Consider the following 12,432-nt stretch of genomic DNA (forward strand, 5'->3'; position numbering starts at 1 on the left):
TGGGTGTTGTTGATAAACGGTTTTCGCCTAGCATAGGAGAGTTTTAACTTGCACTTACAGATGTAGCGACCAACTGTAGTTACTGACAGTGGGTTTCTGAAGTGTTCCTGAGCCCATGTGGTGATATCCTTTACACACTGGTGTCGCTTGTTGATGCAGTACAGCCTGAGGGATCGAAGGTCACGGGCTTAGCTGCTTACGTGCAGTGATTTCTCCAGATTTGGCCGCCATAGACAAATGGCCGCTAACACAGCTTTGACTATAGTTTATATTTGTCTATTATGCTATATTTCTGTCAGGTTTTTACTCTTTTTGCTTATCAGTGTTTGAATGTGTGAATGTGTGTATGTGAATGGGTGAATGTGGAAAATAGTCAAAACGCTTTGAGTTCCTTAAAAAGGTAGAAAAGCGCTATACAAGTACGACACATTTACCATTTGTTATGTTTCTTCTTTTCATTACGAGATAAGCTATCCACAAACTATCCATAACCCCTACGGCTAGATATTTAAAAAAAAAGGGAAATGGGATCATGATAAAAACACATGAAGTGAACAAAGAATCACTAATTATTGAGCCTCAAAGAAGGGGTTTGATTAAATAAGCTCTGCTCCTTCTGACCTCTTATCAGGTATTTTAAAGCTGTGGTACTTAAATCTTATGCTACCAGGCAGAATTCAAATTGTAAATTCTGTCCCCCACTGTTGCAGACTACCAGTAACAGACGTTGCTATGCAAAAGGATACACACAAAATATAGGAAAATGGAACATTAGATTACCTGTCTATAAGGAGAAGAGCCAAAGTTAGTCCAACACTGGCCCGTAATGCCCTCTATCTTGAATACGCCAGACCAATATTTATTCGAGTTTTGTCTCTTCTTTGTTTTTTTAGGTGTATAGTGCATACCTGCCAACTTTTGAAATCAGAAAAACCTAGTAGCCAGGGTCCAGGGGCCGCAGGCCCCGGTAGGTCCAGGACAAAGTCCTGGTGGGGGGTATTCGCCCCCCCGACGCAAAATGATTATTAGCATTCAGACAGGTTAAAATGTTGCTAAAACCATCACTTTTCTATCAGTCACAGTGACTTTTCAAAACAAAAATATTACAGCAAAAATCATATGGGTTGATTGACATGTTTATTCTGTAAGCTAACTTCAATAGTTTGAAATTATTTTGACAGTTAATGCCAGTTATCCTGTCAACCTTTCACAAGACTTCAATTTGTTAATTGAAAGTATAAACAGTATAAACACTTTTTACAGTAAACAAATGGTAAAACAGTACTAAACAATTCCATAAAAAAAAAAAATTGGTGTCATTATTAACTTTCTGTCCAAGCTTGTATAATCTACTGCCTTGTTCAATTGTAAAAAATATTCTGTGCCTAAAATTCACATTTCTATCACAATTATCATACTGTAAACATGGTAAGCTAACTTCATTAAAATTAATAGTCCTGTCAATAGCATGGAATTACAATTCAAATGTAGTTTTTTTGTAAGCCTTTCAAAAGAATTCAAAATATGAAAAATTAATGAAAATTAATTTAAGCCATCAGACACTTGAAAAGTGGCACATCACATCTCTAATGTAATCATTTTAACTTTTCAACAGAAATAGCACTGCAAAAATATTAAGGACATACTGTATTTTGGTAGTTATGCTGTCAACATTTAACAAGATTTCTTCAACTTGGACTTGAAAGCATAGTATAAACACTTTAAACAGTATAACAGTACTAAACAATTCCAATAGATAACATTGGTGTCATTACCTTTTTGTGGCTAAAATCCAAATTTAGCAACGGCATTAGACTTGTTTTTTTGTCCCAACGTGGTCTTTTACATCGCTAATTCCTCCGTGTCCGATCGAAAAATCTTGTCTGCACAAGGTGCAATTCGCGTAGTTTTCACCCTTTTTGGAACGGATAATTATTCCCGGATAGGCTTTTGAATATTCTTCACGGAATGACTGCAGTTTTCTTTTCGGTTTAAGACTCGTTTGCGATTTTTCTCCGGCTGATTCCATGATCGTTCGCTCGTTTGGAAACAATGGGCAACAGGTGCCTCGTGCTTGGCAGCGGTGCTATAAATAGCCTCGCGCATGGCATTCGGAATGGCTCGATAGGAAGTTACGGGAAGCAGTGTCGATTGTGATTGTTGTTACGCGATTTCGTGAATAAAACTTTAAAAAAAAATTTAAAAAAAATTAATTAATGAAAAACCGTATTTTTTATCACTGCAACCGTAACCCGGAATAGGTTGATGAAAACCGTACTAATTACGGGAAAACCGGAGTAGTTGGCAGGTATGATAGTGTCTTTCTTTTCTTCCTCTGATTTTCTCTTTTTGAGTTTTTTAGCAGTATATGCTGTAACAGCAAGCGCAGGTATTGCCATCTTTCCAGGTGGGTGTTTGGCAGCCATGCTTTACTGAAAACAAGTTTGCACCATGTACGCGCTTCACTATGTATCGTATCAGCCAATGAGGAGGCTCCTTAGTGGACTCTGCTCACGCCTCCTTTCTCTAAATCCTGTGGTTGGATCTGGAGGGGTTGACCGCTACGAAAACAAATGATTTTGTCTTTTGGAGTTTTATTTACTCAAATAATTATAAGGCACAGATAGCACAAAGGCGTACAATTTTTCAGAAATGATTACTGTTCCCATTTACTGTATGATGCTAACTTTTCTCTCTGGCACTCATCGAGGGTGGACGCTCCCCTTTCCTCTCCTGCTTGCTTCTTTGTCTTGTCTTAACTTTCTTGTTGCCTCTTTTTGCATTGCTCTCCAAATCTAAACATTGGAACTATTTAACTGGCCTCAACGAAATTGACAAGATCGTGGGTTTGGGGGAACCTGCTTGTCGTGACGGAGCGGTTGTTGTTGGACACAAGACGGACTCTTGGGAGAAGAAGAAGTGTCGCGTGCCTGGCGACCCGAGGACGTGAAGATATCCACCTATTCGGAATTATGACAACAGGACATCTGCTGATTGGAATAAGCATTGCTCTGGTTTGTCGACAAACTGGAAGTTGCTGGCAGTCTTCAAAGTACCCCAAAGCTGCCACAAATGATTGGAGGATGCGGGAAGAACTGTGAACACTCTCGCCATCGACGCAAATCCCATAGGGGTGATGGAAGGTTGGTCAGCGCCTGAGAGCTGCGGCCTACCACCATGACCCCGCACTCCCTTCCCTCTGTTACTAGATATCTCGAGATGTACGTTGTAATATGTATATGTGCTTTGGTATGCAGGTTTTTTTTCCCATTCCAGACTGGGCCCTCTTAGGAGTCCAGTCTAGATTGTATTTTTTTACTCATCCTTACTTTGCGGGTCCCAAAACTCTGGAACGATCTCCCTCTCCATGTGAGACAGGCCCCTTCTTTGGCTATTTTTAAGACCCTTCTTAAAACCCATTTTTATTCACTGGCTTTTAACCCAGCTTGAGACTTTGAACTGTTTTTAGCTTTTAACTTTTTGAACTGTTTTTAACTTTTAAACTGTTTTTATCTAACAAACTGTTCTTAGGGTAATTTATATTTGCTTTTTAATTGTGTATTTTTATTTCTGTTTTAAATGTTATTTTTTTAGTCTGTCCTTTGCCTCTATTTCTTTGTGGTGTACAGCCCTTTGTTTTTCAACTGTGCTTGTCTTTAAAGGGCTTTATAAATAAAGTTGGTATGGTATGGTATGGTATCCTTCCCCAGCGTTTTACCTTTTTCCCCATCTTTTACAGAGCGCCTTGTGGCGACCCATCAGCGTTCCTCTTCTGTAACCCTGTGCACTGTTTGTCTAATCTTGAACGGGTTTGTGCTGAAAACAAAGTTTCGTTGTACTTGTGCAATGACAATAAAGACTTATCTATCTATCTATCTATCTATCTATCTATGTGCTTTGTCGTTAAATAATATAACTTAGGTACCCCAGCTTTATATGGTGAATAAAGTGTGAACCAGATGTTCTTAAATTAAGTGTTTCACAGCATGTTTGAAAAAAAACAACCATTACCATTACAATGAATGACAAAAACTTCTATTGTAACAAAATGAAATTGAATCTCCTGAACAATACATGACAAACCTCATCCTTGACACTTTCAATTAAATATGCTCCTCCAGATATAGTCACTGACTCACCCACAATGAGGCCAATTTCACAACGATGATCATCATAGCCACAGGTCATCATAGCTCCAACTGTGTCATTGATGACTGCCATAATGTCAACATTGATGTCCTGCAACATACATTGATTATTTCATTCGCTATCCTTTACGGTGGTTAGTATTCATTTCGCTCAGAACAATCGGATTGGTGTTGTTTTCCATCATTCAGCAAAACAATATGATTGATGACAATGATTTGATTTGATTTGAAGGACAATGAAAACAATTTGAAACTGAATACTATTAACAAAGACACATGCACTCACATTTATTTGAGGACAAGAACAACATTTCCTCAGTTTTTCTAACACTTTAGTTCTAAAAAACATGGACCTATTTGACTAATAAAAATAAGGATGTGTGGTACAATACACAGTAGTTAATCAATTTTTGATAATCATTTTAATAACTTTGCCAGAATTAGAAAAAGACGACATTCTAAATCCATGTATAACACACAATAGTAATATTCCAAATAAAATTGCCTTTATTGCTAGTCATAAAAGAACTGTGGCACTATAATTACTGTCAATTGTGGGATAAAAAAATGTGTTCAACACTCACCCCTCGTTTTTTGATGGATCTCTGCAGGAGGCTGACAACATTGTTTCCTTCTACTCCACCTGCCTTGAATGCTTTTGTCCAAGAAATCAATACACTCTAAAAAACATGTACCGGTAGTTGAAAGATCAACAAATGTTTTTTTCTTCAACACTTAGTGTACTTCTCATAGACAGTTATCAATAATAACATATTTAAAAGCGCAACTCAGAAAGCACAAAATAACAAAAGTTGGACTTACATTAGGTGCAATGTTTTTTTATATTAAATACCAACAAAAGAAGTCTTACCTCATCCAGCTTGCTCTGTTGGCAGGGAAAAGAGAAGGTAAAGCCCAAAGGAAGCCTTTTATCCTTGATTCCTAACTTCTCCATGAAACTAGCCAAACATTCAGCAATGTGATCAAATAACTGAAAGAAAATTAAAAGAATAGGCAAAAACAATTTTTGTTTTAATTCTTATGAAATAGAAAGTGACAAAAAAAATAGCCCTGTTATGCAACATAGTAGTCCATTGCAGTGGACACTGGCCTTTAGGAAGATCAAATGTCAATGCATGCACTGCAAAAACTGAAATCTAAGTAAGATGAAATATCTCAAATAAGGGTGATATTTGCTTATTTCTGTCTGATAAGATCATTCTTCTCACTAAGCAGATTTTATGTTAGACTGTTTTACTTGTTTTAAGGGTTTTGGTCCTAAATGATCTCAGTAAGATATTCCAGCTTGTTGCTGAGATTTGATGACCTATATTGAGTGCTTGAAACTAGAATATCAACTGATGCAAAGCTGTGTCATTAACACTCACAAGTATAAAACTACTTTTTTAAAGTAATAATTTCTTACTTCAAGCATGAAAAAAAATGATGCCGAGCGCATATCATTATGTCAAGATAATGGCACTAGCATTTACTTAATTTAAGGATATTTTTCAACATATTGAGCAAAAAGGTCTCTTTTTTTTCTACCAAGAAAAGTGCACTTGTTATTAGTGAGAATATACTTATTTTAAGGTATTTTTGGGTTCATTGAGGTTAACTAATTTTACTTGTTTTGGAAAGTCTTGACAAGCCAAATTTTCTTGTTCTATTGGCAGATAATTTTGCTTAGTTCAAATAAACCCCTAATTTTTGGGAGCCACAAAAGTCTTTTGAAATTTAAAATGAAATAACACTTAATACAAAGGATTTTTTTTTGCTTTGTGCTATGTATAAACCAGACACGCGGCCCACAAGACGTTATTTTGCGGCCCGCACCTTAATATAAAAATTGTATGTTAGCACGGCCCGCGAGTTTTATATGAATGGCGCTTGACAGCGTCATACTTGCCAACCCTCCCGATATTTCCGGGAGACTCCCGTAACTCAGGGAAACTATTCTATCGCATGTCTGCTGATTTTCACCCAAACAACAATGATAAGGGCGTCCCGTGATGGCCCTGCCTTTAGCGCCCTCTACAGTCTGTACCGACAGCGTGCTGGCCCTATTACATGTTGTATGAGGCTTCTGCAGACACACATGAGTTACTGCAAGGCATACTTAGTCAATACAGGTTACACTGAGGGTGGCCGTATAAAACAACTTTAACACTCTCACTAATATGCGCCACACTGTGAACCCACACCAAAAAAGAATGACAAAAACATTTCAGGAGAACATCCGCACTGTGAGACAACATAAACACAACAGAACAAATACCCAGAATCCCATGCATCCCTAACTCTTCCGGGCTACATTATACACCCCCGCTACCACCAAACCCCGCCCCCCCCCCCAAACCTCTGTGCATCGGTTGAGGTGGGCGGGGGCGTATAATGTTAAATATAATATGAAATATATATACACACACACACATACACTGTATATCGGCTGATATAGATATACGTCAAAATGACACATAGTGGTGCCAAATATTCGTCCCATCCGATAATTAGTCAATCCCTAACTATCACTGTATCTATTAAGGGTGTAACGGTACACAAAAATTTCGGTTCGGTACACACCTCGGTTTAGAGGTCACGGTTCGGTTCATTTTTAGTACAGTAAGAAAACAACAAAATATAAATTTTTGGGTTATTTATTTACCAAATTTGCAAAATCTTCAACCAAAAATATTTTTCTTAGTGGAATATTTGATGTGAAGTAATCGGAACCTTGGATAGGTCAATAATTCATAATAACATTGATTTTGATTCAATATTATGTTTTGAGCAATGACAGTTTGAAAGAAAAAAAACAGCTTTGTTTTATTAGTCAACATTGCAACTTTTTCTAAATTACATTTAACCCTTAAGCTTTTTTATTTCACTTTTGTTATGTTTTTGTTTATTTTAATAGTATTTTTAGAATGTGCCGTGGGCCTTTAAAACATTAGCTGTGGGCCGCAAATGGCCTCCGGGGCACACTTTTGACACCCCTGCTATAGATAATAAAAAAAATAAATCTGATAAATCTATGGATAAAAAGCAGAGCCTGGCAACGCATGCGCGTTTATCATAACTCTCTCGCTTTCTCTGTCTCTGCCCCTCCCTCACCAATGCTGCTGCGCGCACAATTTGTTTTGTTTTTAACCCCTTCTTAACCCTGAACGTACATTGAAAATACACGCAACCCTAACTCAAAATACCGGACATTTGAGGCATTTAAGAAACTCCGCCCTGACAGCTCCGCAAAAGAGGACATGTCCGGTGAAAAGAGGACGTATGGTCAGTCTATCGTAGCCCGTTAGCTGCTAGCACGCCGTGTGTTGTGCCTCGGTGTGCATTGTTTACACAACGGGCGTTACGCTACTTAATATGTCCGTGTGGAAACTCGTTCATTACACCTAAGAACCGAACTGAAACCCCCCGCACCGAAACGGTTCAATACACATACACGTACCATTACACCCCTAATATCTATAATGTATTGTTTTTAATACTATATTTATTATCTAGACATTTGTTTTTAGTATTGGAAAGTATTTTACATGCTAAAATTGTGGTGTTTTTTTTGGCGGCCTATACCAGAACAATTGAATTTCAATGAAAATATGTTTTTATTAATATGCCAGAATGCATGGGCAAGGGAATCATGGCACAACAAATGGTGGATCATCCGAGGGCCTCACTAATCTCTACTCTTAATGTGTTTATCTGAGTGTTTTAGCCTTTTTTTTTTAGGTAGAAAAAGTTGCAAATGAGATACCGTATTTTTCGGAGTATAAGTCGCTCCGGCCGAAAATGCATAATAAAGAAGGAAAAAAACATATATAAGTCGCACTGGAGTATAAGTCGCATTTTTGGGGGAAATTTATTTGATAAAACCCAACACCAAGAATAGACATTTGAAAGGCAATTTAAAATAAATAAAGAATAGTGAACAACAGGCTGAATAAGTGTACGTTATATGAGGCATAAATAACCAACTGAGAACGTGCCTGGTATGTTAACGTAACATATTATGGTAAGAGTCATTCAAATAACTATAACATATAGAATATGCTTTACGTTTACCAAACAATCTGTCACTCATAATCGCTAAATCCGATGAAATCTTATACCTCTAGTCTCTTACGTGAATGAGATAAATAATATTTGATATTTTACGGTAATGTGTTAATAATTTCACACATAAGTCGTTCCTGAGTATAAGTCGCACCACCGGCCAAACTATGAAAAAAACTGCGACTTATAGTCCGAAAAATACGGTATGTTCATTTGAGGGATTTCCCATTTGCTGTGCTCTTAAAAATAAAAAAAATAAAAAACTGCAAACTACCAGTAATCCTAAATTGAAGACAGGCCATGTAAACAGTAGAAAGTTGGTAGCACGTGTTGAGAAGTACATCTAACCTCAGATCCGTTGCCTCTCATGAGGTACTCAGGAATAGCATAGATTTGATTTTCCATGTCCACCTTTTGCTCGCCATTCGCCATAACTGTAACCAGAAGCACCCGGAAGGTGGATCCACCAAGGTCAAGGGCCAGGAAATCTCCTTGTTCTTTAAACACAAAATCATACAATATATATTTAAGAAATTACATTACACATACACATATTTTAGGTTTGATTGGTTATACCAACGCTTGTGTGTGCTCCAATCATGGCAGACTTGGTAACAAACAGACGACTATTTTTGGACAAATGAGGATTCACAACCTTATCTTTTTGAATCTGAATGAACGACGGATTAACTGCTGCTTCTAGAACATACTTGGGGGTGCGGGGCGGGGGGTGTGGTTAAGATTTATATATATATATATATATATATATATATATATATATATATCCATCCATTTTCTACCGCTTATTCCCATTGGGGTCGCGGGGGGCGCTGGAGCCTATCTCAGCTACAATCGGGCGGAAGGCGGGGTACACCCTGGACAAGTCGCCACCTCATCTGCGATGAGGTGGCGACTATATACTATATATATATATATATATATACTATATATATATATATATATATATATATATATATATATACATAAATACATTTTAAAAATACTTGAATTTCAGTGTTCATTTATTTACACATATACACACACATAACACTCATCTACTCATTGTTGAGTTAAGGGTTGAATTGTCCATCCTTGTTCTATTCTCTGTCACTATTTCAGAACACACACATTATACAAATATACATTAAAAAATCAATAAGAAAACGGGAGCTCTAATTTGGGAGTCTGAATTAGGATCAGAAGTTCCTATATAAACATTGCGCACTCACGTCGCCTTTTTGTATTGATTACTGCAGCTGTGCACTGGATTCATTCACAAATACAAACTACAACTCACAAACACTTTAGAGTTAGGCTCCACCATCAGAATGTGTATTTAAACTTATAAAGATCACATGGATATTATTCAGTGAGTTGATTCACCAAAACTAACCTGTTATACAGGAGGAAAAAGCACACAGGACGTTTCAATTGTTCGCAGACTGGTCGCGCTCATCAGAATGACAAGACACTTCCGGTCTGCAGGTGATAGCATTCAATTGGGAAGAAACACCCTACTGCCCTCTACTGACCAATGTGAATACTGATAAATGTGTAATGACAGCTCCAAAAACGAATTCAAACCACAAAATAAAATAAATAAATCAACACAAAAATGTGACACATTATGGGTGGGTCACATATGCATGTACAGTAGATGGCAGTATTGTCCTGTTTAAAAGTGTCACAACATTGCTGTTTACGGCAGACGAACTGCTTTACGGTAGACGAAAACTTGACTGCTGTTGTTGTGTGTTGTTACCGCGCTGGGAGGACGTTAATGAAACTGCCTAACAATAAACCCACATAAGAAACCAAGAACTCGCCCTCCATCATTAGCTGTTTATATTGTGGGAAAGCGGACGTGTGAACAGGCTGTCAACACGTCACTCAGGTCCGCATGGAGCTGGAGGGGGCGTGGCCTCCAGCTCCGCCTGAATTTCGGGAGATTTTCGGGAGAAAATTTGTCCCGGGAGGTTTTCGGGAGAGGCGCTGAATTTCGGGAGTCTCCCGGAAAATCCGGGAGGGTTGGCAAGTATGTTCTAGAAGCGAGCACGAAGAAGAGAGTGAAACGTTGGAGCAGACGGAAGCCGATTGAGTGAGATGAAATCGACTCAAAGCTGCAAATGTGGAATTTGGAGACAGGCTATTTCGACATAAATGGCGTGCTTACCACAAATAAACCAGAAAAACGTCACCGGCTAACCGCAGCATGTCATGTGTGTATCATGACAGACAGCATACGCTGTATCGCTAGCTGTGTACAAACAAAACATTAAATAATAATTTACAGATTCTGTACTATGATTGTTCATGTTTTTCAGTCAGTACAGATTGGTGTTCTATCGCAGTGTTGGGCATTACAATCTCAAACGCGTTTCGTGCTGACGTAGAAGCTAGCTTATCTCTTGCCATAGTTAGCTTTAACTTTTACGGCTAATACCAAAGCACGCCAATGTGTTATTACTCTAGAAAAAGAGTTCCGCAGTGTTTGCCCTTACAATAACAACAGTTTGGTTATTATACAAGTTACAGAATGTAAATAAAGTATTGGTGACGGTTTTTGAAAGCATTTTTAAAGTGATTTAGCAGTATAATTGATTGTTCCCATTAGTTGCATTGTTAGCTAACTAGAACAAGCAGATTTTTACCTGTTAGAATGCAAAAAAAAACAAAAAACTTTTGTCTTCTTGTGTCTCATAATGATTGTGAACGATGGGCAAAATTCCCCAAAAAGTGCAGTTCCCCTTAATATATGTTTATCTCCGTCTGTTTTAACTTGTAAAGGTTTATAAAGGTAAAATGTTTCTTAATGGTGAAAGCAAATTGGTGTGCTTCACTTTTGGTTTATTCGATGTCAAGTGGGTTCACTTCATGTTGTGTGTTGACACATCCATTTTGTATGGATCGTTATATTTATCTACCAAAATACCTCGAAAATTGTAGTTTATTGTCTGAATATGAATGATAGTCTGGCAAGTACTGAAGATATTTTTCTTACGACCACATTCTGAAAATGTATGTAAGGTATGATCACATTGGCGTCGTTAATGTATGGTGTTTTGTATTACAAAAAAGTATCATATCATTTTATCTGTCATAAGAGAGCACAACCTGTAGTATTATTTGGTTGATTGATTGATTGAGAAGTTTATTGACATCATAAAGACTTTAACCCATGTACCGTATTTTTCGGAGTATAAGTCGCTCCGGAGTATAAGTCGAACCGGCCGAAAATGCATAATAAAGAAGGAAAAAAACATATATAAGTCGCATTGGAGTATAAGTCGCATTTTTGGGGGAAATGTATTTGATAAAAGCCAACACCAAGAATAGACAATTGAAAGGCAATTTAAAATAAATAAAGAATAGTGAACAACAGGCTGAATAAGTATACGTTATATGAGGCATAAATAACCAACTGAGAAGGTGCCTGGTATGTTAACGTAACATATTATGGTAAGAGTCATTCAAATAACTATAACATATAGAACATGCTATACGTTTACCAAACAATATGTCACACCTAATCACTAAATCCCATAAAATCTTATACATCTAGTCTCTTACGTGAATGAGCTAAATAATATTATTTGATATTTTACGGTAATGTGTTAATAATTTCACACATAAGTCGCTCCTGAGTATAAGTCGCACCCCCGGCCAAACTATGAAAAAAACTGCGACTTATAGTCCGAAAAATACGGTAATGCTTAAAAAAGGCAAATGGATGGCACAAAAAGCCAAAAGACTTGTTTCCATTGTGGTCCATTAAATATTCATCACATTTTTTACATTCAATAATAAAAGATATATAACCTGTAAAATGTATAGAAAAATAAAGTTAAAAAAATGTATACATTATATACATATACACAGTAAACATGTCAGGTGATTTGAAAAATCACCTGACATGGGGTTAAGGTGGGGGGGAGATAGGAGGTGTATATTGTAGCATCCCGGAAGAGTTAGTGCTGCAAGGGCTTCTGGGTATTTGTTCTGTTGTGTTTATGTTGTGTTACGGTGCGGATGTTCTCCCGAAATGTGTTTGTCATTCTTGTTTGGTGTGGGTTCACAGTGTGGCGCATATTTGTAACAGTGTTAAAGTTGTTTATACGGCCGCCCTCAGTGTGACCTGTATGGCTGTTGACCAAGTATGCATTGCATTCACTTGAGTGTGTGAAAAGCCGTAGATATTATGTGATTGGGCCGGCACGCA

The 12,432-nt window shown here is 37.5% G+C and overlaps 1 protein-coding gene across 2 annotated transcripts in view; it reads right to left on the bottom strand.

The window, feature by feature from the left end:
* LOC133623026 (hexokinase-2-like) overlaps positions 1–12,432 on the bottom strand; it is a 115,360-nt gene that overhangs the window by 66,041 nt on the left and 36,887 nt on the right. For both annotated transcript variants that reach the window (XM_061985938.2, XM_061985937.2), the window contains 4 exons: positions 8,562–8,710; positions 5,020–5,139; positions 4,733–4,828; positions 4,140–4,239 (listed from right to left, as the gene is read on the bottom strand). In XM_061985938.2, the coding sequence (XP_061841922.1) occupies positions 4,140–4,239; positions 4,733–4,828; positions 5,020–5,139; positions 8,562–8,710 (465 nt within the window). The remainder of the gene's footprint in view (positions 1–4,139; positions 4,240–4,732; positions 4,829–5,019; positions 5,140–8,561; positions 8,711–12,432) is intronic.

The sequence above is a fragment of the Nerophis lumbriciformis genome, linkage group LG12, assembly GCF_033978685.3.
Source record: "Nerophis lumbriciformis linkage group LG12, RoL_Nlum_v2.1, whole genome shotgun sequence".
Taxonomy (NCBI): Eukaryota; Metazoa; Chordata; class Actinopteri; order Syngnathiformes; family Syngnathidae; genus Nerophis; species Nerophis lumbriciformis.